The sequence below is a fragment of the Cheilinus undulatus genome, linkage group 8, assembly GCF_018320785.1.
Source record: "Cheilinus undulatus linkage group 8, ASM1832078v1, whole genome shotgun sequence".
In the NCBI taxonomy this organism is placed as follows: domain Eukaryota; kingdom Metazoa; phylum Chordata; class Actinopteri; order Labriformes; family Labridae; genus Cheilinus; species Cheilinus undulatus.
The window spans coordinates 15828531-15855485 of NC_054872.1; the positions used below are offsets into that span (position 1 = coordinate 15828531).

At 38.6% G+C, this 26955-nt stretch overlaps 1 protein-coding gene across 2 annotated transcripts in view; it reads right to left on the reverse strand.

Annotated features, from left to right (window-relative positions):
• ulk4 (unc-51 like kinase 4) overlaps positions 1–26955 on the reverse strand; it is a 129240-nt gene that overhangs the window by 48255 nt on the left and 54030 nt on the right. For both annotated transcript variants that reach the window (XM_041792526.1, XM_041792525.1), the window contains exons 23-30: positions 18943–19076; positions 16099–16220; positions 15262–15318; positions 14562–14613; positions 14351–14445; positions 9655–9706; positions 8637–8829; positions 6027–6119 (exon numbers count right to left, since the gene is read on the reverse strand). In XM_041792526.1, coding sequence (XP_041648460.1) covers positions 6027–6119; positions 8637–8829; positions 9655–9706; positions 14351–14445; positions 14562–14613; positions 15262–15318; positions 16099–16220; positions 18943–19076 — 798 coding nt within the window. The remainder of the gene's footprint in view (positions 1–6026; positions 6120–8636; positions 8830–9654; positions 9707–14350; positions 14446–14561; positions 14614–15261; positions 15319–16098; positions 16221–18942; positions 19077–26955) is intronic.

Here is a 26955-nt window from a genome sequence, read left to right on the forward strand (position 1 = left end):
TACCGCTGGAAAGCCTGTTTATTTCCCTTTTAAATGGTGCCACATTTGTAAGGAACATGCATTTTTGGGATGAGCAGCAGAGCTGAGTTTGAAAAATTTGGCAAATCTTCTCTGCCAATGCCAAACGTATTTTTCTGCCATTGATTCTTGTTTGGTGTTGTTTGATGGATTGGATGATTAAAGTTTTAAGAAACAAGAAATACTGGCAATTTAACAACATTTATCTAACAAACAGGAGCCTCAGTGGTGTGATGAAGAACCATACACAGCCACAACAGCCTGGTGCCTCTTCATGCTGGTCACCAGCCTGGTCACACACTGATGTGGGATGGCATCTCATTCTTCAACCAGGATTGGTTACAAATCAGCCATTGTGGAGGGTTGGTCACTCTGGCAGAAACGGCACACCCAAGCTGATTCCACAAGTATTCAGTGGGGTTGAGGTCAGGACTGCTGCTCTATCATACACTATATTGCCAAAAGTATTCGCTCACCTGTCTTGACTCACATATAAACTTAAGTGACATCCCATTCTTAATCCATAGGGTTTAATATGACGTCAGTCCACCCTTTGCAGATATAACAGCTTCGACTCTTCTGGTATGGCTTTCACAAGGTTTAGGAGTGTGTTTATGGGAATTTTTGACCACTCGCTCCGGAAGCGCATTTGTGAGGTCACACACCTAACCTTGCAAAGCAGATGGATACGCCCGTTTCCTTGTTTTTCACTGGCGAATCCATCTTGCAAAGCTCCCATCTGAACTGTTTGGGCCCGGTTAAAAAGTGACAGGACCAATCAGCAATGAGGGGAAGTACTTTCAGGTGCAGCAGAGTTGTGACGTAAACAAGCGGCAGCAAGAGCTGGTGCGGTTATGGAGGAAGAGATTAGCATGGATGCTGCTAGAGCGCAAGTTTTATCAGACAACATTTCTTTGTTAAAAGAAGAACAAAAAACAGCAGTGAGTTGTTTTCTTTTCAAAAACGACAAAAGTCAAGTACTTACATGTCTATAGTCGCCATGTTTTGCATTATTCCTCAGTAGCTGCGCACGTGCAGCTTGATAGCGGCTACGTCCCGTGTTTTGTTGCTCTGATTGGCCTGTAGAGATGTGACCGACAGAATGTTCATCCAATCACACTCCAAGTTTTTTTCAAAGCCTCTGCCTTTTCTCAAACGTTTCCTATTGAAGCTTTCCCAGATGGCTGTGTGAAACAAATCCAACTGGCATGTCAGGTTATCGCACACTGATGTTGGATGAGATGGCCTGGCTCTCAGTCTCCGCGCTAATTCATCCCAAAGGTGTTCTATCGGGTTGTGGTCAGGACTCTGTGCAGGCCAGTCAAGTTCATCCACACCAAATTCTTTCATCCATGTCTTTATGGAACTTGCTTTGTGCACTGGTGCACAGTCATGTTGGAGGAGGAAGGGGCCATACCCAAACTGTTCACACAAAGTTGGGAGCATAGAATTGTCCAAAACCTCTTGGTATGCTGAAGCATTCAGAGTCCCTTTCACTGGAACTAATGGGCCAAGCTCAGCTCCTGAAAAACAACCCCACACCAAAATCCCCCCTCCACCAAACTCTGCACTTGGCACAATGCAGTCAGACAAGTACCGTTCTCCTGGCAACCGCCAAACCCAGACTCGTCCATCAGATTGCCAGATGGAGAAGTGTGATTACTCACTCCAGTGAACGCATCTCCACTGCTCCAGAGTCCAGTGACGGCGTGCTTTACACCACTGCATCCGATGCGCTGCATTGCACTTGGTGATGTATGGCTTGGATGCAGCTGCTCGGCCATGGAAACCCATTACATGAAGCTCTCTATGCACTGTTCTTGAGCTAATCAAAGGCCACATAAAGTTTGGAGGTCTGTAGCGATTGACTCTGCAGAAAGTTGGTGACCCCTGCACACTATGTGCCTCAGCATCCGCTGACCCCGCTACATCATTTTACATGGCCTACCACTTCGTGGCTGAGTTACTGCCATTTCCGATTGCTTCCACTTTGTTATAATATCCCTGACAGTTGACTGTGGAATATTTAGGACTAGGAGTGAGGAAATTTCACGACTGGACTTGTTGCACAGGTGGCATCCGATCACAGTACCACGCTGGAATTAACTGAGCTCCTGACCAGCTGCCTCATTTGAGGAGAATGTGGCAGTAGCTATGGTTGGATATGTGAAATATATTCCACGCTATGAATGTGTGAAAGAGTCTATCTGGTTTGTCAGGTTAGACACATTCAGTACAACATGATAATGTATTTTTAATCACATGTGCATTAAATGCAAAATGTGTTTTTAACTGTTACTGTAAAAACAAGCATCATTGGCATGTTTGAGACATACAAACAGAAATGTAACAACCTGCTGACAGAAAGTGAGCTCTGTAGGATGCTACTAAGCCTTTTATAAAGTGTTAAATGTGCCTGTGTTTGTGCATCTGAGTGTGTCATGTCTGTGTTTGTGTTTGCAGAGGTGATGGATGGCCTCCCATTAGGTAGGTGACAGACTGAGAGAAGAGAGGACAGGCCGGGGCAGCATGACATGATAAACTGGACCACCTTTAAACCAGCAGCCATGCATCAATAAACACAGCGCACAACACCAGAGATCAGACAACCCAGGACACAACAGGCTGTCTATGATGCGACACAGATGAGACAACCCTCACTGCAGATGCCATACATCATCAGCATAAGCCTTGTAACACATTATATGAACAACCAGTGAGGTTGATTAACCACTGCTGTTATCTAATTCACTTCAGAAGCTTGATCAGAGAACAATTTAAAAGGACATCATGGACTTTTTCAATTTGAAATAAAAACAATAATAGACATCAAAGAAAAAGTCTGGTGCTGGTTATATGTTAGCATTTGGAGGCTGAAGGAGGATCCAATGATTTATTAAAGATACATCTTAATGAGTCTGCTCAGACATCAAAATGATGATTTGATAAGAGAGCAGCCCAGTAAGTCAAGTTAAACACGTAATCTCTGATTTTTAGTGTGTTAAAACTACCACCTTGGTGTTTTTTAACATCTCTTCATTACACTTTCCATAGGGTTATAGACAGTATGGCATCCAAATGATTTTAGTAATTCGATGATGTCATGGTTTTGCTGGAGGTATGTGTTAAAGTATTAACTATTATAAAATAAAACAGGGGAAAAAAACCTTATAGAAGAATTGAGAAATTAGCTGTTGAATATGGGAAATTCCTCTTAATATCCTACCTAGCTGAATATGAAAGAAATTACTACCTGACAGCAGGTTGATAAGCAAGGAATATGCTAAAGGGTTACACCACATTCACACACATGCCACAAATAGACATATAAGGATACTGAAACATGAGCACACATGCACATGTAACCACACAGTATAAGGTTCTTTGGCTAAAGGTCATAGTAAATGTAGTTGTTTGAAGGTGTGTCTGGGCTGTGATAATGCAGAGGGAAACAGCAGGCTGCCTTCCCAACGTTAATGTCCCCAATTTACCATCTAATTACCGCTCGGCTGGCTTCATAGCCACACTTATCTAACCAAGACCCAGGCAATTTAATTTCTGATTGTATAACCGCAGTGATGGAGGGAGAGTTGTGGAGAGAGGGCAGGGAAAAAGAGAGAAATGTGGACTAATGTTAATAAATTAGAGATGGTGAGAGGAAGAGAATGAAGGAGATGGGAAGAAACATAAAATATTGTTAATAATGTCAGAGGAAAAGGAGTGAGAGAAAAAACAGAGATGTAGAGAGAAGAGTGCTGACACCAATTTGAAAAGTTCACGTCACTCTACTTGAGTCAAGGAAAGAGGGGGATGAGGAGAGGTGGAGGAGGAGAAGGATGGAGACGAGTAGGGGTAATATTACTGATAAGAGCAGATGGGGCGTATTCAGAAATGAGGGTGAACTCTAAACTCAGGGAGGAATGGATGGGAATGGAAGGAGAGTGGGATATTAGTTATAAGTGGTTTGTTGAGTTATTTTTCTCAAGGAGATTAAAATAAGTGGATGGATGGAGTAAAGAAATGTGGTAAGGGCACAACAAGAGGGTTATTCTGATGGTTGTTGTAAATAAATACTTACTATTGAATTATGAAAGGTGAAATGTTGAACTATAGATGAGCTGCAATATTTGGCCATGAAAATGGCCAGTCTATGCCACATTTAGGATTCAAAGATATTATATTTGACCAAAACGTAGCCTGTAAAAAATAAAGTTGTCACAACACCAGAATTTTAACTTTGATGCTGTACTGGTAAAAGTCAAACGAAAATCAACTCAGAAAAAAACACCCACACACAAGAGATTCATCAGCAATGGTACAAAAATGTGTCCAATGTATCTGTTATTTAGAAAATGTCATTGGTTGTCAAAAAGTTTTTGACTTGATTGATCATAGCTGCTCTCTTTATCTAATGGCAGCTTTAGGTTTAAAACCTAAGTTTGTGTATTTATTAATTTAATACCAGTGATTATCAAAACAACAGATATTTATTGTTTTATTGCCTCTATGGTATCAGTAAGTATCAAGGTGTTAAAAATTTTGACCACTACCATGTCAAATAGAGCCACAAAGCTGTGGAGGATGAATGTATAATGGTAATAGCTATTTCTTTAATTTCAAAATGATGCCCATCTGCAGCAGAAACAATTGCTCATGGGTGAAACTGCATATTTATCTTCTCCCTACCGTTGCTTAAATTTTAAGAGGATGCAAACTGACTCACGTAACATTGCCGATTAAAATGTTATCCTGTCTATCCAAGCACGCCAACCTTTGTCAAGATTTTCTCTTTTTACAAAGGTCAACTTTCCCTCATCCATCTAACTCAATCTCCCTGCTGAACTCCTCCTTACTTCCTCCTGCCTTTCACCCCTCCATCCCTACTCCATCTCCTCTTTTTCCTCCTCACTTTCTGTCTCTGTCTACAGCTGAGAGAAGAAGACAGATGACCAGAGAATTAAGACTCACTGACAGCTGCTGTCAGAACATATCTGTCAAACACACATACATCAGACACACATGTACATGCACACGCAAACACAGGTGAGTCATCTCACCGTACGAATAGGGATCAACAGAGCAGCTGTGCAACAAAAACAGAAAACACAGCTTTACATGTTTTGAGTTTGGTGTCACACGTGTCTTTCCTCAAGACAACTTTAAAGTTCTAAATGGGCTTGAGCTTGTATAGTGTTTTTCTTGTTGTCTGACTACTCAGTGCTTTATACACTGCACCCACACTGACAAGTGGCCTTCAGTATCAGTTTATCCCATTCATACACATTCACTTCTACGGATGCAACAATGAGAGCAGTTTGAGGTTAAATGTTTTGCAAAGGACACATCAACCTCCAGTTGAAAGACAGAGACTCATAAAGTCTTCTTTAAATCTAGCGTTAAATTTTCTACACCAGAAAACAATGGCTTTTAAAGTGGTGAAAAAGGTGTTAATGAATGTAGATTAGTAGCCTCTGAGCAGGTGCTGATGTTAGCTCTGAAAGTGCACCAACAGCATCAATAAATATTTAATCATTGTGTGTATTTGTATCTCAAACAGTGGGTAAAAATCACTGCTAATAGTGTGTGTTTGTGTATGGTTTTGAATAAAGAAACAGTATTAGCGATCCTCAGCGCTGGACTGGGAATGACTGGCCTTGGCACTGAAACATTACACACCAAGTGCTTAAATGTGTGTAGTTATGTGTCTGCCTGCTAGGACTACAAAACACAACCACAGCTTGTACTTGGATTAAAAATGTGAAAAATGGAGACTAAACTACCTCTGGTAATGCACTAACTGTTAGCATGACATTTCTGTTACTATTACAAGGTTGTCAATGTGAAAGCATGGTTCAATAGTAGTTTAATGTGCTACATGATTTCCATGAGCGGTGATTAAACTTGGTATTATTCAGCAAGCTTTAGTGAGGTCACAAGAACTAATCTGATCATCTAGCAGTGTTTTTTTTTCTTTTCTCCATGTGTGTCTGATAGTGTGTGTATATTACCTGCACATCTGCATGCTGTGTTCAGTCAGAGACAGCAGCAGTTTGAGTGCGTAGAGTTGGATCGGCTCTGCTGCTCGAAGAAGAGACTCATACCTAGACACAAACATGCAGGAGTACAACATTTGGCTTTCGTACTGTTAATAATTAATGTACTGTTCTGATCATTAGTAACAGAGTGTAAACTGGAACAGATCTGCAGAGAGGGGTGGAGAAGAGGGGGAGGGGAGAACTAGAGTTTTAATAGGGGAAGGAGAGAAAAAGGAAATATGGGCAGAAGAGCAGAGAAGAAAAATTCCAAGCCAATGGAGGAAAAAGAGATGAGAGTGTGAAGAGGGGAAACGGGGGTTGGAGTTGAACCAGAGGTGACACATGAGGCAAACCCAAAAGAGAGGAACAGTTGAGAAACTGAGATAAAAAATAATAATTCTATAGAAGAAGATGGTGTACATTTACATAAAGGATGTGTAAGAAAGTAAGAAAAACAAACTTCAAATGTCAATGTCTATTTTCTGCCTTTGATACTTCGTCATGATGTGAACCTCCCTAAACCTCATTTGTCTGTGTCTGCTCTCCGCAGATTACAACATCAGTCCATGTCAACACTCATAATGACAGATGCCTGTCAGTGAGCCGTATCTGACAAGCACAAGGATGAGACATGGACCCACAGAACATATCACAAAACACAAAATAATCCACTTATTCCATTTTAAGACATAGAGTCAACAATAAATCATTATAAGATTACTAGGCAATTCCCCAGCAATAAATACTGAATTTCTAAAGAATAAGTAGACATCACAATTTTCATCAAGTACTTAATTCCTTTAAAGCTCAGCTCTGACACAATAACTACCTTATAGAAGTCAAAATGTGTATTTGACCTGTTTGGTGAATTTGTTACATTGCATTTCTAGCTGCATTTCAATCACTCTCTCTGATTTGCACCTGTGGTTATTTTTTTTTTTTTCATGGGTGAGCAGGTTTGAATATTTTCCATTGACCATCATCATTATTTTATTCTCATGTTAGTATTTTCTCTCTCTTGATCTATTTTCAGTCACTTTCCTGTACCTTTTAACCCCACCATTAAGTTTTGTGGGATCACATCTTAGGATAGAATGCCCAGACTCTTGTTGGAATGGAGGTAAGGGTTAAAGTAAGAGGGACAGATGGCCTTTCAGAACGAGAATTTCCTTTGGCACACTCCAAATTTAGTGTTTTGGGAAGTTCTCCAGAATGCATTCTAAATCATCAGCAAGGAGGCTGCTCAAGTGCCAAAAGAGGTGTACAAATGTAAGTAGTTTCTTTATGAGTATAAAAATTTGGAAATTATGAAATGATCATATATCTTAAATTAATGATGTTCCAGCATATTACAAGAATTTTAAAAACTTGCTCATGGTGATGTCATAGAAATGTCCCTCAACTTGGCTACTCTGTATACTGCAAAATAGAGAATAAAAGTTGCCCCGGTGCATAAGTCATAGTCTATTTTTTGGAATCTCCCATGAGGAAAAATGGTTTAAACTGTCCTTCTGTGTTACAATTTCCATTTTGTTTAGGAAACTCCACAATGTGCAGTTTCATTGCAGCTTTATTGCTCCCCTAGTACCATCTCTTTCCACCTTATAGAAATTACGTATCTACTAGCTACTATATGGTAGTTGTGCTCTCGGCCTCCAGTGATTGGTGTTGTTCTGCCCTCCTCTGCCTGTCACATGTCCTTGCTGAGGATTTCAGTCAAACCAACTCTCAACAGAAACACGAATGGTATACTTCCTGCTGTCTTTAATTAAACAGCAGGAAGGAAGGAAGGAAGGAAGGAAGGAAGGATGGATGGATGGATGGATGGATGGATGGATGGATGGATGGATGGGTGGCTGGATGGCTTTATTGATCCCGAAAGAAATTTGAGTTTCAGCTGTTCCATTACACACATAAGAAGGGCGGTAAAAAAACAACAGAAATCTAAAAAACAGAAAAACAGCTCTGAGATTAAGAATGTGCATAAATCAAGGTAAGGTATAAAGAAGAAAGACATATAGGAAAATATAACTATTAAGTTATAGAGGTATAAAATATAAAATATATATATATATACACACACACACATGTACAAGAGCAACCTTTAAAGGTAAATAAAATAACAGAAGAAGCAGAACACTTAAAGTGAACGGTGTGAAAAATTACAGACCCTGTGGTAAATAAATAAAGTATACAATGTATTTTAGCCATATTCATAGTTATATATACATAGTTATAAATGGACTGGAGCCCAAGTCTCATGCCGGTGTGTTAAATCACAGTTGCTCTGATGATATCACAAACAAACATGGAAATTATTTTTTAACTGGCCACTTCTCTAACTCACAGGCTCGAATGCTGTCATAGCAGACTGTATTTACAAAAAATATATATGTAGTTCTTACAGAAAAAAAAAACTATGTGGTTGTCAGAGGGAGAAAGGCTGGTTAAATATTTAGCCAGTAATCAATAAGAATACCATTGGCACAATAAGAAGGGTATTGTCTGTTCTTAAAGAAGCAAGAACTAAAAGTTGAAAGCAGAGAATGTCTCAGGCTAATTATAAGCAAAAGTCTGACCAACCTGGGAAGCAGCGATTCACTGATAACAGCCAATATTTGACTACAGCAGCTTCCATTAGCTCCTTGCTCTGCTGCACCTTCTCTGTCCTCTCCTCCCTCACTCTTTATGTACTCCTCATCTTCATCACTCTTCCGGACAAGCAGGGCAAGACTGAGCTCAGACAGCACCCTCAAAGCAAACACAGACCACTCCACTGGAACAAACACACATGGAAAGAGACAAAGAGGCAGATTACACATATGGTATGCTACAATTATTAAGAATTTATGTGCATAAAGTTGTAGTTATTAAGCCTGCATACACTTGATAACGCATGTATTAGCTGCATTTGTTTCCAGGTAGACCAACATATGCATGTGATATTCCCCAATACAATTCTGTAACATAATCATAAACATTTTGATATAAATTCAATTTAAATTTAAATCCAGATTACTGAATAAATTGATACATTAATGTTTTGTCTAATATGATATAATGTCATCTACTGATCCAAAAATTCAGTCACTGGGTTAAGACTGAACACAATGCAGTAGTTCATTACAGTGACGTTTTACTTTATACAACTTTTTATAAATGCAGTTTTTAACAATCAGAAAAAATTTACAAATATCTGACTCACAATCTCATCTTTTCTTGGCCATCTCTAATCCCTACAAAATTTTCTTAATTTATCTATTATTGTATTTTTGATTTGCATCCTCTTGTCTATTACTCTGGTTGTAGATACAGAATGAATCCATACTTTTTCATTTTCTATCTTTATTTTTGTTTTTTAACAGACAGAAAACAATGGGAGAGAAAGAAAGCTTCAGCGGGCAATAAAGGTCCCCAGCTGGGCTCTCCTCTTCAGCTCTTTCCTATTTGCCATTTCCTCTGTTCAGTTCTCTTCCCCTCCTTCACTTTGACATTTGCTTCTATTTCCACTTCTCCTTCTCTCTCTCTCTCTCTCTCTCTCTCTCTCTCTCTCTTGGTCTTCCTCCCTTCCATCTCTCAAAAGTGACCCACCATCTCTCACCATTTCTGCTGAAAGCCAGTGTTGTCAAAGGAGGCAGGATGGCATCTACAACCTTTGAGAGACGTAAATAGACAAAACATTTTTTACAAGCAGGACACTGTGTTGGTCTTAAACAACAGTACTGGATAAGACACTGACGGCCTATTAAAGTTAAACCAATTACAGTACAATTGTTTCATTTTGTAGAAAATTAACCAGTAGAACTATGATCAATGTGTTTTCATATGCAGAAGTTCATATTTAATCTCACTGTTTAACATAAACAGTACAAATATCATAATAAGCTCAGTTTGGTTCTGTATTTTCTCATTTGAGGGAAACACGCACTTCAATACAACAAGCTCAGCCCTACTTAATATTCAGCAAATTTAAAAACAGAGTATATTTCTACATTATGCTGAAGAGAGGACACTGTACTATTAATTCAGTGGACATCAACCACACAGACCAGTATCAGAGGATCAAATTACTATGGAAATGCACTGTTGAATGGTCGCTTTGATCAAACACACAATTACACACACTCAAACTAACACACAATAACCACACAAACAAACGTACAACAACTGTCAAAGCCCCTTTTAGGCTTGAATCTGAATTGCATGAATTTGCATGATTACTAATATTACCATAGAAACAACACTAATGCTGAGCAAGTGTGTGAGGTCATTACATTGAAAGCCAGAGAAAGGAAACTACAAAGGATGTTGTCTAGCACTTAATGGTGGGTGTATTAATATCACAACCATCAAAAGGCTGGGCAGAGTGTGTGAGGCTGAAGGCTTGCTTACATTTGCATAAACTGGGAACTACAGCTGACATGTCCATTCACTGTCAGAAATCCCTCTTACCATCAAATTTAATTTGCTGTAGAAGTATTGAAATATACAGATTCTGAATCTGATGTTCACAACATGATCCAAAAAGATGGGACCGAAGAATGTTTACCTCCCTGTTCCATCACCTTTTCTTATCACAATTCACTGTAAACCCATAGGGACTGAAGACATTAATTGTTAAAGTATTGACACTGGATTTTTTCGCCCATTCTTGCATGATGTACATTTCAAGTTGCCAGAAAAGTACAGAGCTCCTGTTTTAGTACCATGCTGTCATAACTCATACAGAATGTGACGTGGCATTGTCTTGCTGAAGTAAACAGCATCCCTGACATGTCCCTGAAAAAGACGTTATCTGGATAGAAGCATATGCTGCTCCACACTAGTGTGCACTTCTCAGCATTAATCGTGCCTTCACAGATGTGCAAGTTAGCCATGCCATGGGCACTAATACACACCAACACCATCACAGGTGCTAACTTTTGAACTTTGTGCTGATAACAATCTGGATTTTCCCTTTTCTCTCTAGCCCTGAGGACCAGATAGACATTATTTCCAATAACAATTTCAAATGTGGACTTGTCAGACTTTTCCACTTTAGGTCAGTTCATCATAGATGAGCTCGGGCCCAGAGAAGTCAGCATGCAAAGCTTTTGCTTGAATGGTAGAGTCTTAACTGAGATTTGCAGATGCAGTGATGTTTTGCGTTAACTGACAGTGGTATACCAAAGTGTTCTAAGCCCATGTTGTATTATCCATTACAGAGTTTTGCTGTTTTTTATTGCAGTGCTGCCCGAGGGGTTGAAGGTTACAGGCATCAGTGTTATAGACCTTGCCCTCTCCAGATTCTTCGAATCTTTTCATGACATTATAGTTGTGGTAGATGGTGAAATACTTACATTCCTGGCAGTTGCATGTTAAGTACTGTTGTTCATAAGCTGTCAAACTATTGAACCATACAGTCTTCCACAAAGCTTCAGAAATATTTGATGTGAAATGGTGTTTTACAGATGTCAAATTCAAATTGTGTTTATTTCTACAGAAACAATAAAGTCTATCAGCTTGAGCATTAAATATCTTGTGTTTGTGCTGTATTTAACTGAATTTAGGTTGGAAAAGATTTGGATATCACTTTATTTTGTTTTTATTTACATGTTGCACAACATGTAAACTTTTTTTCGGAATTGGGGTTTGTACATTTGAGTTAAAGTTGTGCTTTTTTATATGGCTATTATTTTACCTTTTTTTTACTTTTTACTAATCACAGGCAAAAGCTGATGCCTTGAAATAACATTTCTGTTTCTTCTAAACAAACAAACCTCATGTGTATGTTGCTGACGTACAAAAATACCTTTTCCCAGTATCCCTTCTGTGCTGAAGCTACTGTATATCATTATTTCCACAACAAGAATGCAAGGATATTGTTAGCATGTAGCTTCTTGATGCAGAGATGCTAAATATATCTTGGCTAGGATACTGCAGTGCAGCAGACTCAGAAAAGCCTCTCCATCCACCAAAATGAGGAATCTACTGATGAACAATGACATTTGTTGATTTAGTTTGATAATGGTGACCAGCAGTATGAGTGCAATCAAAAAGTAAGCTTTTCAAAGAAAATTGTTTTTTTTTCTTTTTTTTTTTCTTTTTCTTTTCCAGGATTTTCACCTAAATTATAGTTCCTCCCAAAGCCAAATACTCACAACTTACTGACAAGTTAACTAACTTCCTACATACAGCCTTTAAGTAGCCAGCCAAACACAAACAGCACGGCCTGCTTTAACAAGCAGGCACGACTCATGCAAAGACATCAATGATAGTGTTTGCTCTACCACATAGCCTCTAATCAGCAACACAACCCATACAGCATAACCCCCTAACCTTGCAAGCTAACATAACCCAGAGTATAATGAATAGACCTGAGTAGCTGGAAGTATATTATATATGCTGCATCCTACTCTTGCACGGATGTAACTTAAAGTGACACTGAAACTGTGTGAAACAAAAATACATAGCTGAATGTCTGGTTGTAGTCATAGTACTATGAAGGCACATTCGTCATATAATGACATAACCCTTAAAACTATGATATAAAGTACTTAACCTCTGTTAACTGTTATTTGGCATTCCACAATCTCCTTCTCTCTCACACACACTCTCGCTGATGTAGTATCAAAGCAACTTTGATTGTTGGAACAAAACTGCAACATAAGAAATGCATTTCTACGGTACAATTTCCCTGGAGTTGGGTAGCAGCATGAATTCCCACATTTTTAACCTAGATTTATCTTGGTATATGTATCTATATCAAAAATACAGTGATTTTATGGAATACAGCTTGACACTATTAAGAGAAGTCCAAACAGTAGGGCAGAAATCCTTTATCACACTGTGGTATTGTACAACAGTAAAGATCGCCATTGAGTAATATTCATTCAATGACAGTTCAAGAGCAAAAGGTCTTTAAAATGTTCAAGGTGCTTTAACTGTTTTAAATGATACAGTTTAATGACACATTCAATAAATCTGAGCTCTTTTGGCAAAGTTGTTTGAAAAATAAATCACACCTTTTCCACAATATGAGAAGGGGCTGTGATAAAGTAAAGGGTTGTAAAGCCAAACTTTCAGCAAACTTTACTTTGCTACAAGGATGATAAGATGTAAATTGACTCAAACACAGAGTGTGTGTCCTTGTCCAGCAGGCAATAAAAGTTAATCTGAGCTGGCTGGTGGTAATTAAAGTGTCTTCCTGTGTTATTGACTATCAGTAGCAGCAAGATCCCTCTTTGCTCCTTTCCACTATTCCTCATTTCTTTTCTTTTCTCTCCCTCTATCCTGTCTGCTTCCTGCTGCTCTTCACTTCCACATGTCAATAGTCATTAAACACAATCTCACCGTCTTCCCAGCTACAAACACGCACACATACAGACACACCAATACACACACTGATCAGATGAGTCTCTGTTGGTTCAATAGTTGATTAGTTTCTTGCTTAATAGCGCTCAAGTTGACCCCCTGTCTTCTGACCACTGATAGACAGTCTCAGTAGACTGGAGGACAAACAGCGGATATACAATCCAGGAATTGAGAAAACTGGAAATATTCATAGAGGTAATGAAACATCTAACTGACAAATGCAATAGTTTTGTCTTGCTCCCTGTTAAATGAATTATTGTCTCCCAACAATCTCAACCAATCACCACTCTTTCTCTCAACATGGCAGTCCGTTTAAATAAGACTTCCCTCTCACTGATCCCAACTACATCAACGCTGATGACACTGCATTGCTGCTGGCAAAGCTTTGCCTCCCCCATCCCATCCTCCTCCTTACTAGCTTAAAGCTTCTGTTGCACCCTCATACGCACCATATCCAACTAAGGAGTGAATTGCTGCCAAAATAAATGTAATTGTATTTGACATGCATTGATATTTAAGTATATCTCTACCTATGTGGTAAATTTTGAGCACTAACCTCCCTAGAAAGTCATAGTATGTTGATGACCTAACCTAGGTAGTATGATTTATATAACTGTATATCAATTTTGCAATACATAGTTAAATCTGTATTTATTGTAAAGTGTACCTGACAGAAAAATAAATACAAATTTGACAGTTTCAGAAGTGTAACAGCCTACCCGGATGACAGGGTGGATCCCATTAGAGATAATGTACTGTCATTTATTCAATATCACAAGACACCTGCCCTATATTTCTTAGCCTTAGTCAGTCAGTCTATCAGACAAAAACAAACATCAAGCCACAAACTGAACCATACAGACACACAGAGATTTTTCTAACATAAAGATATACAATGAGGGAGACAGGAAGTCAGTTGTATATCTGCTTGCTTGCATACTTACAATTTCCTGCTGTGGAGAGATGAGAGCATGGTGCTGGCTCAGCACTTCCATGATGGACAGTGATGTCCTTATCAACTCCTCACATACTGCTGCACCTAACAGGAGATCAAAATCAGTCAGCTACAGTCAAAACATTATTTAACATTTAAAAGCACATGTTCAAACATATCCTGGTTAGAATAAGATCTTTATCACTGAGGAGGAAACTTACCTAAAGCACTGGTCAGATTTGTTTCATTGGACTCTATAGATGTGATATATCCCTGTTCAGGCAGAAAGGGAGAGGATCAAAATGGCTCGTTAGCTTTTATGGTGGCAACACTTGGTCAAAATGGTTTCAATAAATTAAACTACTCCCATGCTGTATGTTTTTTTAAACCTTTCCTAACCACTGTGTGCTGTTGTGTGATTTTGTTTAGATATGTTTGTTTCTTAATGGTAATGGAGTAAAAGGGACATCAGTGCTACAATTCATGTTACCATTGTTGTCTACACAGTTTTTTCTTGTCATATGTATTGATTGTTGGCATTTATATATTGTCAGGTGTGCGCTGTCAAGGTTAAGTAATTCATGCAAACAAATTTGGAAACAATTTTGGTTTAAGTTCATCAAGGTCTCTTTTTATAAATCCCAGTACCGCTCCATTTTTAAAATTGTCAGGAATGCTGAAATCATAACAATGGATTTTGCAGCTGACAGTCATTTATGATATATCAATTTCAGAGTTGTGTTCATAATACTGTTTTGTGCTCTTAATCATTTTCGTACTGATTCTCTGTGATATCTACTTTTGAGTTATGTCTCAAAGCATTGGGTTTACCTGTCAGAAGAAATAGTTAAATGAATCTAAACTTTAATGAGTCCTTATCTTAACATGACTGTTGGTAAAACTGTTTTACTGAACACATACCAGCAGCAATCCCATTTTAGCAAGAAAATCTTCAGTAACCATTTGACATCTTAAGGCCTGAGAAGAGACGGAGAGTGAGTTAAACAGATAAAAAAAGGCGAGGGCTTTTCATACATAAACCAATGAGACTAACAGTGTCACAGTCCATTCTATTAACCTTACACGTCAGATGGATGTGTTTCACACATCCATCTGGGAAAGCTTCAATAGGAAACGTTTGAGAAAAGGCAGAGGCTTTGAAAAAAACTCAGAGTGTGATTGGGTGAACGTTCTGTCTGTCACATCTCTACGGGCCAATCAGAGCAAATAAACATGTGACGTAGCAACTTTCGAGCTGCATGTGCGCAGTTACTGAGGAATAACACGAAACATGGCGACTATAGACATGTAAGTACTCAACTTTTGTCGTTTTTGAAAAGAAAACAACTCAATGCTGTTCTTTATTCTTCTTTTAATGAAGAAATGTTGTCAAGATCTGATGCTTTAGCAGCATCCACGCTAATCTCTTCCTCCAGAACTGCACCAGCTCTTGCTGTCGCTTGTTTACGTTATGACTCTGCTGCGTCTGAAAGTACTGCCCCTCATTGCTGATTGGTCCTGTCACTTTCTAACTGGGCCCAAACGGTTCAGATGGGAGCTAAGCAAGATCGATTCGCCAGTGAAAAACAAGGAAATGGGCATATCCATCTGCTTTGCAAGGTTACCATTCTATAGGTACTCTATAAAATATTCTGTATTTGTCAACAGGGGCACACCTTCATGTAGATAATTTTTCAGGTAAAACTACTAAGACAAAATAAAGCAAACTTTGAAGAAACATGTTTTTACCCAAGTTACCTGTGATGAAACAAGATCAAGCACAACAGACATGGTTGGCAGAGTGTGTTTCAGCTGTTTGCTCTGAACTGTGGATGGGTGTCTCCTCCCAATCACAACTTGTAGAGCACGTAAGACCTCATCTAAAGAAAGATGAGAAAAGGGGTCACAAGAAAGGGGCTGAAAGTGCAGGACTAATAGGGTTACTTTCTGTATCACAAATAGTGTATTTCACCAAGCAGTCCAATTTAGTTCAGCCCAGTTTGTCTTGGTTTGGTACAGTAAACCCAACTTTGTTTGAATTTCCACAGCCAATGTCCATTCAACCTGGCTGTAATGGGAATGTTTATGATCTTTTAGAGAGCTGCATCATTTGGCTGTCATTAATAATAAGAGCTGGTCTCTCAGCTCCAGAACTGCTAGTCATTGGTACCATTTTGGCCTTTTATGTCTATTCAACAACAAAAAAGTTGGGGAAAAAAAATGGTTCTCAAATGGGAGCCAGCCTCTGTCATTCAGATGAAAGTGTCAGTTCTTAGAACTTGGTAGCTCATGAATGGCAGGGTACCATTCCTTATAACTTGTCTCAAACTGCGTTTTCATCTCAATCTAACCAGAGGTTTATTTGCTAGATGGTACATAACAGTTTCCTTTAAAATGATGTCCAAGGGAGAAAAGCTGTTCAGCTCATTGAAAAACATGGCACGGTTATTGTTTGTCAATTATCACTGCAGTCACATGACCATTCAGAGGACTTCTGAGTCAAACTCCACTTTTTAGGGTTGGATAGATACACTTGGTGCCTCATTAGAAGGGTTCAGAAAATGCAGGACGGTATCAATTAGTCATCTGGTAACTTTAATAACTTTTGGTATTGAATGCAATTAACCGTGTACTGTTGAAAGAGGTGGGTAGTAACATATTATATTTGCTCCATTACATATACTTGAGTAGTTTAAAAAAAAAAATCCTACTTCTGAGAGTAGTTTTTAAGCAGAGAATTTTTTACTCATACTCCATTACATTTGTGATTAAAAAATTATACTTCTACTCTGTTACATCGGGCATGCACTGGTCCCTACTTTTACTTGTCTATAATTTATTTTCATTAATTATTTTTTACACTCAGCTGAGCTCTCACAGCAGCGTGAGGTAAGATCCTCAGCACCACAGAATAAATGGAGGAGTGACCCCTCCCCCTTAACTATCAACAGTTAGAGATAATGGCTGAAGATGTAATACCTGCATCTCCTTCAGAGGAGCATGCTCATCCCTGGCCCAACATCGACTCTTTGCCTTTCAAACAACAAGGAGCAACAGCCACATAATGCACTGCCTACTCTGTCTATCTAAAACGGTGGAAATCTCAAGCTTCAAAAATAGCACCTCAAATCTAAGAAAGCCCGTTATGGTAAGATAAACAAGCTAACGACTGTGCTGCTGGTTAGCTAAACGTGTAAGTTCAAATCTCTGTTTTACCTAGCAGACTGCAAAGACACAGTTGTGTCAGTGCTGAATTATGTCACGTGTCCAACCACCTCTGCAACTCTGCCACAAATGTGATTTTACATGGCATTTAACATTGCATCATAGGTAATAATAATAATAATAATAATAATAATAATAACAATAATCAATTTTATTTGGAGGCGCCTTTCAAGTCACCCAAGGTCACCTTACATAAAGTAAAAGCATAATAAAACATCATTAAAACATCAACATTAAAGACAAGTGAAGTGCACAGTGTCCAGTTAGAGGGAATATGCCAGTTTGAACAGGTGGGTTTTGAGTCAGGATTTGAATAAAGTGATGGAGTCTGTCTTATGTGTGGGGGGAGGGAGTACCAGAGTCTGGGTGCTGAGCAGCTGAAGGCTGTGGCATATCTCTTACAACAGTGATTGTACCTAACATGGTTATAACGTTAGGGTTGGGGGGCCAAAGATGTCTTTGGTTTTAATAAGTTTCAGTTTGGCCTGCCAAATTTGTTGAGTGATAATAAGGATAAAAATTTCATAAATTGGAGCTAAAAAGTAAAAATTAAATAAAAAAGGACAAAAAGTCAGAAATGAGGCCAGTTCATAGATTAATTTCATAAATATGAGCCAAAAATCATTAACACATGATAAAATGAATATAATGTGATTAAAAAGTAAGAACTGCAAGGTATAAATTCATGTATGTGAGATTAAAATCATCATCTAGAAATAAGATAACTTTTATGAGAAAATGAATCTGTTTTTTTCATTATATTGAACTTTTCATCCCATAATTGTGAGTCACAAACATAACTTGACTGCTGCTTTATGTATTAAGTGATTTATTTCTTTACTTTTGGCAAGTTATGCTACTTTATTTATGACAATGTGCAATTTACATTACTACCCCTGAATAATATGTCGTAATGCAATACGTTTTAATAAATTGCACAAAATGAAGTTACTCATGAAGTTATTCACTACTTGAGTAGTCTTTTAATAAGGTACCTATTTACTCTTACTCAAGTACTTATTTTTATGAGTAATTTTACTTCTACCTGAGTAATTATTATTATTAAGTAACAGTACTTTTACTTGAGTACTTTAAATGTGTACTCTACCCACCACTGACTGTTAAGAAATGAATTGAACCAAACACCGTGCTGGCAACAAAGCTAAAGATGCATTTCATTAACGCCTACTTCATATTGCTTTAAATACAAAACTAAGAAAAATACAATTTGTACCACAGTTAGAAGAAAAAACTAAATGAACTTGGCAATCAAAATTCATTTATATTACTGCAGAATCAGAATTGAATTACGGGTAAAGATGAGACAGACATGAAAATGTAAACAGAGGTGTATGTTTTGTGTTTATCTGTCCATACCAAGTATCAGCGGTGCAGAGCTGGTCAGATATACAGTCAGCAAATCCAAACACTGCGACAGGTATCCTGACTGGTTGTGATTCTCTTTGAGAGGAATGGCTTTGCGCAGATCTTTCTCCAGGTACATCATAAGTCTATAAAGAGACACAGGTGTTGCATGTGAAAAAAGCTACTGCATATTGTATTCCTGATGCATGCATACCCTAAGGTTGCTTGAGTTTAAATCATTTGACTGATTGTAGTGTTTTATTGAATTCTACCGCTGCACTCATGGTGAAAGCTTACAATACAATTTAATGACGGGATGATGCAGACCCATCAATATGATGATTTTCGTCAATGAGCTATAAAATTTTGACAAGGATGCATAAAAAGGTGAAAGAATGGGAGACAGAAAGACAGACACACTCTGAGTTTCAGAACATTTTCATTCTTGTCAGACTTCTGTATTGAACAGTAATCAATAAAATTCTATTCACAAATTCAGAGCAGAGCAGAAAGGTTACCACTGCTAACTGGTATTCAACTGACACATAAACACCCCCACATGTGTGTTATAACAAAAATACACACAGACACACACACACACAAATTAATATGAATGCAGACACGCAGAGCGATTCAGAGAGGTCATATTAGTTAACAAATATTGATTCTAAGCTTTAGTGCAATGGTGCAGCAGCAGTGGAGGACTACTAATGCAGCATGTTTTCCTCATACAGCTGCATACAATATTAGTTTGTAGAGTTTACTGCTGCATAGCATCTAGCAATGGGGCTGTATTGGGGCTTCAATGCATTTCAGGGGAGAAACAACAGTATTAAGTGAATTTCCTTTTTTTTTAACTTTCATTATTGCATTATTTAGTGCAAACCACTGGGCAACAAAAGGTTGATTTACAGTGACATTTCAAGGCGTGATTATTACACCCTTGTGACTTTACACCTTCACGGGGGGGGGGGGGGGGGCAAAGTGATCCAACAAATATCACACTGAAAATGTTTGTCTTCTAAACTGTTTCTATATAAGTTGCTAAACCAACTAGAAAACAACTTGGGAAATGAAGCTCTCTAGCAGCCCCCCTCCTTCCTTTTTAAGAGGGAAAATGGGAATTTTTACTAAAAAAGAGGAAAAGAAGAGATTTTTGTCACAAATTACTTCCCATAAAGTCTGATAATTCAAATAACAGTCAGAAAATTTTCATTTAATAAACTGGAATGTTTATTTAACCTTCTACTGAAATCCCCAAAAGGAAAAATGCCATAAAATTTCACATGTATTATATTTATCACGTTTGATACATTAGGCATTCTTGACAACTGATAATCAACTGGAGGGCATTTTTAGCATTTATCAGATTGTATTCAAAAGGTTTTAAGTAATCTATTAAATATGTTGATTAGATAGAGGTCTCATGTGTGTATCAAATATGATACAATAGGCTTAAAAGGGTTAAAGGTCTGCACATGAACAATTTAAAAAGTTTGAAAGTCCTAAAAAAAGGGTATGGGAGCATATGCTTGTGTCCAGTTGGTACTAACTGAGTCCAGGTGGTACCTCTTGCAGTCAGTCAATGTCCAGGCCTCACAAGAGTCTAGTAAGACCAAAAGGACCAAGAGCAAAAACACTGACTTTCTTCCACATGCTCAGATACTGGGAACGCGACACTTTCTTGCTCAGCGAACCCATTACTCCATGCGCGAGTCCAAGTCTGTGGTTTATTTCTGCCTCCCAGTCAGTGGATCGATGGATTACACTGGCAAGGTAGGTGAACTGCTCTACAACTTCATGCTCTCACCACTGACAGACACAGATTGGATGGCAGCATCCAAGGCATCCCCAGATGCCTGGATCTTTGTTTTGGCCCAAGAGACATACATTCCCAACACTTCAGCCTTCTCCCTCAGCAAGTTAAGAGCCCCCATCTCCCATAAAGACATCTATAGTACCACAATATAGGGCAGACATCAGCTAGACGAGCACACATGGGGGCATGAATGCATCTCTACTCACTGAGCTGAATGCCTTCCGGAGGTCAACATAGGCTGCAAGCATTCTTCTGAATTCTTGAAAGCACTCAGTAAGGACCCAGAGTGCCAAGGTGCGGTCTACCTTAGATTTCTTAAGTGTAAAAACTGACTGTTTAGGCAGCTGGTGTTACAGCATCCTGTTCAGCAGTATCAGTGCAATAACCTTGCCTGACACTAAGAGAAGTGTAATACCCTTGCAGCTGTTACACTCTCGCACATCACCCTTTCTGTTCCAGCTTGGGACAACAATGCCCCTCCTCTAGTCTGTAGGGATGATGACTGTTCTCCATATGGAGCAGGTGAGGGCATGTTACCACACGGAGGTTTCACCACCTGCTTTGAGCATCATCTTGGATTTTTTTTTTTTTTTGAAACTTTAATTTGCTATTTGTGTCCTAATATGTTACTGGTCTCTTTTGTGTTAGAGCCTTATTTTGTTATGAATCTATTTAAGAGGCCATAACAGATGCACCTCAACAGACAAAAACTATCTGAGAAATCTCAGTGTTAACTGTATGGGCATGCCCATAAAATACAAAGTTGTTATTTGTGCCTTAAGTTTGTTTTTAATATAGACAGGCAGGGTAAGATGCCTGACGTTGAATACTGGCCCTTGTAATTTTGTCTGCTTGGTTGAAAGGTTGACCCATTGAACCCACAGTGAGTACAGCTCAGAAAAGCTCAACCCATTATTAAGGCTGAGCTTTTCACTTTAATACAATATTTGCTGCTAACAAACACAGTCATGGAGCACAGTCATGTTGGAATTAAGGGCCTTCCCCAAACTGTTGGCACAAAATTGGAAGCATAGAATTGTCCAAAATGTCTTGGTTTGCTGAAGCATTGAGATTGACCTTCACTGGAGACAAGGGGCTCTAACCAAAACCCAGAAAACAGCTCCATATCATTATCCCTCCTACACTAAACTTTACAGTTGGCACAATGCATCTGCCAAACTCAGACTCACCCATCTGACTGCCAAACAGAAAAGCTTGATTCGTCACGCCACGTTTCCACTGCACCACAGACCAGTGTTGGTGAGCTGTACACCACTCCATCCAATACTTGGCATTGGACTTAGTGAGGCTTGCAAGCAGCTGCTTGGCCATGGAAACCCATTCAATGAAGCTCCCACTGCACAGCTTTTGTGCTTACACAAATGCCACTGGAAGTTCAAAACTTTTCCACTATAGAAGCAGCAGAGCATGCAAGTCGCGTGCAATCATATCCGCCTGTGTAACATGCTCTCATACCACTATTTCAGCTGCTTCAGGGCAGTTTTCTTCTTCCACTGCTCAGATAAATGCTGAAACGTGCTCCAAAACTTTGTAGCAATTCCTGTTAAAAAATATTAACCCAGTGTAGAAATCTGTTGTGTAATCAGCAGAATTGAAGTTAATTAGCTAACATTACAGCTGGAGGAGGAAAATGTTCAGGTAACCTCAGTAAATTAGATGACTGTATTCTATATGTTATGATGTGTTCATGTGTCACATAAAAATGGGAAAATCTAGTTTTTGACGAGAAACTTCAATAAATACAGTTGTGAATATGAAGAATGTGTTTATATTTGAGGGATATAAAATAGATGTGACAGACTGAATCAAAGTTGTTTAACTCAAGCAATACTCAGCTAAGACCACTTGTAGTTTAAATATTTGCCCTGATTTTGTCTTTCCACCAAACTATAGAGAGTATCGATAGTGGTATTGATAAAAACTTGGATCAATAAGGACTATCAATAAGGGTATCAATATCAATAAAAATTAATTATGTTTTTTGCTTCAATCATCATTATTGTACACATCACATTAATTGTGTTGTTGTGGAAGTGTGAGAGGAAATAACTCTGTCATATAACATTGTAGCCATTATTTTGTTGGAAAGTGGTGAAACAATAGAACACAGTAGAAATGTTTTTCAACTTTTTTACACTGTTAAAGTATTGGTACGGTGTTAAAGAAATCTAAAAAAGATGTAGCCTACTCCACTGACAGAGTACAGATTAAATTCCAGCTGCTCTCTAAATGTCTTTCTGCATGACGGTCCTATCTCGTCTTATCTGTATTTCTCTGAAGGCAGCAGACTCTACAGCTGATATCAGAAGCATGTCTTCAACAACGTACCCTGCTACCAGTCTGTTTAGTGCTTCCTTAGTGACACACTGCAGATTATTTAATCAAGTCGTGGTTGTTTGGATGGCTCCTCCTTGGTCTGCTGTGCTAATGTGAGCTTTACTTGGGTTAGCGGTGTTTGTAGCGTCCAGCTCTCTGGAAACTAGTTTAGTCGAAGCATGTGTTTAACTCGGTACTTTGTGAGGTTGTTCTTGGCGGTGAAAAAGTTTCCTTACCTGTTCTTTTTTGTCCTTCATCCTGAGGAGGAAAAAATAATGCTCTTATTTCCAAGACAGCGAACTCACGCTCAAGTGCTCAGCCATGATGTGGGGCAATGATGTGTGCGCTTCAGTGCCTGTGTTTGTTTGTGTGTTTCTGCAGAGGCTCTATTCTTTCTCCCAGGATGCTGATGATCTTACGGTCCTGTCACATCGTCCATTGAACCAGATGTTTACTAACCTTCATCAACGAGTTGCTGGCTATAAAAGTAACAGGTACCATGTAGGGGTGTGAACCTCTCCTTCTCAAGACGATTCAATTCGAATCTCAATTCATTAAAACACAAAACGATTCGGTCCGATTCGATTTGATCTGGTACAAACTGATCATGGAATCAAAATAACTTTTTTGCTCTGACAAAAAAAAAAAAATATATAGAAAAAAGGGGAAAACAAGATAATTTCATATAATCTAGATTGATTTGATCTTATTTATAAAACTGACAAAATGCCAGGCCTCCTGTGCAAATATTATGTAAGTATCTTTAAGAAAGTTTTCATCACACATATGCCCTTGTCTTTCTTTGACAGTAAGTTGGGAGATAAATATTAAAATGAGTGTTTACTGATACATGTACGTCTTTCTGTACTTGTAACTTCTTTAGCATTATCAATCCCAATAATAGTACAAACTAAAATCAAACTAAACTAAAACTAAACTTTTTCCAAGAAGCACAAATTAAAACTGACTTAAAATCATAAGGCGATTTTTATAGACATAGCTCTGTGTGTCTGCTGGTACAGGAGAAGGGGCTGTAAAAACAGTAAAATAACAGATTTCTATACATCATTTCTTTTTCTTCATAATTCCTCTTAATGTGAGTATTTAGTCTACATGTCGCCAAAACATTGTAATCTCCTCTTGCTCTCTCTGTATCTGACCGTTCTTGGTTGTTTTTGTTCTTGAACTAATACACTGGTGATCAGCTGAGCTCCAGCTCAGTGAAGTCCTTTCAGTTTAATATCATACCAGTAGGCTCAGATGTTTTGATTATGTCACCAAATCAATCACTCCCAACATGTTACGGTTGTAAATGCCATGAATGAAACGGGCTGTTGTTGCAGTGATAACTGAAGACTTCCCCAAGTTTGAACTCAGAAAAGTGTTAATTTTTGGGTCTGTTTGTAACTACATTTGGTGTTAGCATTTTAACTAAACTTTAGCTCTGCCGTCTCAACAGGTGAGATTTATGAGCTGTCATAGTTAGGCTTCGAAGCGTATGTCAGGTAGTCCAGTAAGATTTTTGTGAAGTGCATATCGAGGCTTGTGTTGATGACGTAGCTGGTGACGTTTGAAGCCTGGTGACTGATTCAGGAGCTGGTGCACAGGTGTGGCGTGCGATTCGAAACATACAAAGTAACACAAGCACATTTACGTCACAACCCTCTCCCCAATTTGTTTGCACTTTACTTTTTGACCCCACCATTGTATTATAAAGACAGACACCATATCAACAAGTTAATAATTTATGTACTGGCATCACAACAAATTCATTTATTCAATCCAAAGCTTCACACACAAAAGCCATGATGTCATTATAGTCACTCTGCCTGTTATACATTTATTGTCCACTAGATGGCTTAGAGAATGATGCTTCGTCCTAATGAACAAATTCGATGGAAAGCTTCAATACTTCAAGAAAGCCTCATCTGGCCATCACTACTTTTCTCCAAAGCGTACAGACGGGCAGACATTTCGAAAATTATCCGTCCTTCATACTAAGTTCACATTACTTGATTTCTGAGGTGCAGAACTGTAACTGAAAGACGTTTCAGCGATGAGTGGAGAAATAAATCCAGCTACCCAGCAAGCACCGATAGGCGAGCACCTACGGCGAACAGAAATCTCATTTCAAAGGTAAAAGGTCACTAGTACGCTAGGTACTTAGTAACACGTTACTCCCAACACTGTTCCTAAATGCTTCCACTTTCTGAATATCACTTACAGTTGAATGTTGAACATCCAACATGGATGAAATTTCACAAACCGTCTTGTTGCAAAGCATGCATCCATCACAATACCACACTTGAAGTCACTGAGACTTCAGAACGACCCATTTTGTATCACAAATGTTTGCAAATGGAGACTGTATGGCAAGGTGCTTCATTTTATACACCTGTGGCAATGAGTCCGACTAAAACACCTGAATTCAATAATTAACAGGTGTGGCCAAATACTTTTGTCCATATAGTGTATACTGCAAAATTTTTCAGATTCCGATTATTTGTTTGGATACATAACTAAATGTATGTATGTCTTTCTCTGTAGCTGTTCACCTGTCTGCGGCTCTCACCAGATGTCTGCCTGCTATCTGCTCACTGGTCTCCCAGTCAGACTTCTGCCTGTGTTGTCTACTGTTAGTGTTGCAGCAGTTTTTCCTGATTGCTAAATAAAGAGAGACAAACTTGCCACCTCTCTGTCACCCACAGTGGGAGACTCACAAAACACTCACACACAGCTGACCTACAAGTGGCCAGCTCCGCGTGTGTGTCTGCATGTGTTGAAAGGCGTCACACTCCACTCCCAGTGGCAATTTTGACACTTCCTCACTGAGGCCTGTGAAAGTTATCTCCTACTGACAAAAACACACACACGTTAGCACACATATTTTCATGCCACTGAGGAGCTAATTAAACACAACGTGCCTCGGTGAGAGCAGGACTGAGGGAAAGACGTGTTTCTGTGTGTGCGGGTGTGTGTGTGGTTGGATCATGCAGAGTGCTCAGTGGGAGAGAGACAGGCAGGTCAACTCTGACAGCTCTAGCAGTGAAAAGAGGGAGAGCAAGTTTGTGGAGAGAGACAGAAAGTGTCTGTGCGTGTTTGAGAGAGAGATAGACAGGGAAAGAAAAAGACCTGAAGAGAAACAAAAATAACTCCATTCTGTTTTAGTTTCATGTGTAAAATGAAGATGTTTGTGACTTTCAGGAATTAGCTATTCTCATATCTATTTATAAGAATGCAAAGACAAGAGATCAATTATATGATGCTCTGGTATGAGGCAGTAATGTCGGGGACTGTCCAATCAAAATGATCCTTAATGAGGTAATTATGCTGCTTTATTTCCATTCCTGCCAGTTGTAAAGGAAGCTGACACAATAATTTCTTTACAGTATCTACACTATTGTTTAAGACAGTTAGGCCAAGAAAAAGTGATATAGACAAATACTAGCAGAAGACAATTGTACTGTGCACAATGCTAATTAAAACTTGTATAAAAATGTTTTCAAAATGTTTCCCAAGATTTTCAGAGTAAACCCAAATTGATTTTATTAAATTATTTACAGCAACGCTTTTTTTTTTTAGTATCCTAAGTCTTGTGCGATCTAACAGTCTTCATCATCTTATCATGGGTAACAGCATACTTGAGGACACTTGGTTTGGTCAGATTTTCAGGGCAAGCTGAGTACTGTAAGGCATTCTTAACTTACACTCCATGCACAAGGTGTGTATAGGGATGCATGATGCTGGAAAAACTGATTTTTAAGTATTTTTTCCTAATGTGATATACACTGTACTGTTATTCTTAAAACAAAATAGTAAATTAAACCAGATACATTTTTTTGTGCATTTTTAGGTACATTACTTCTTTT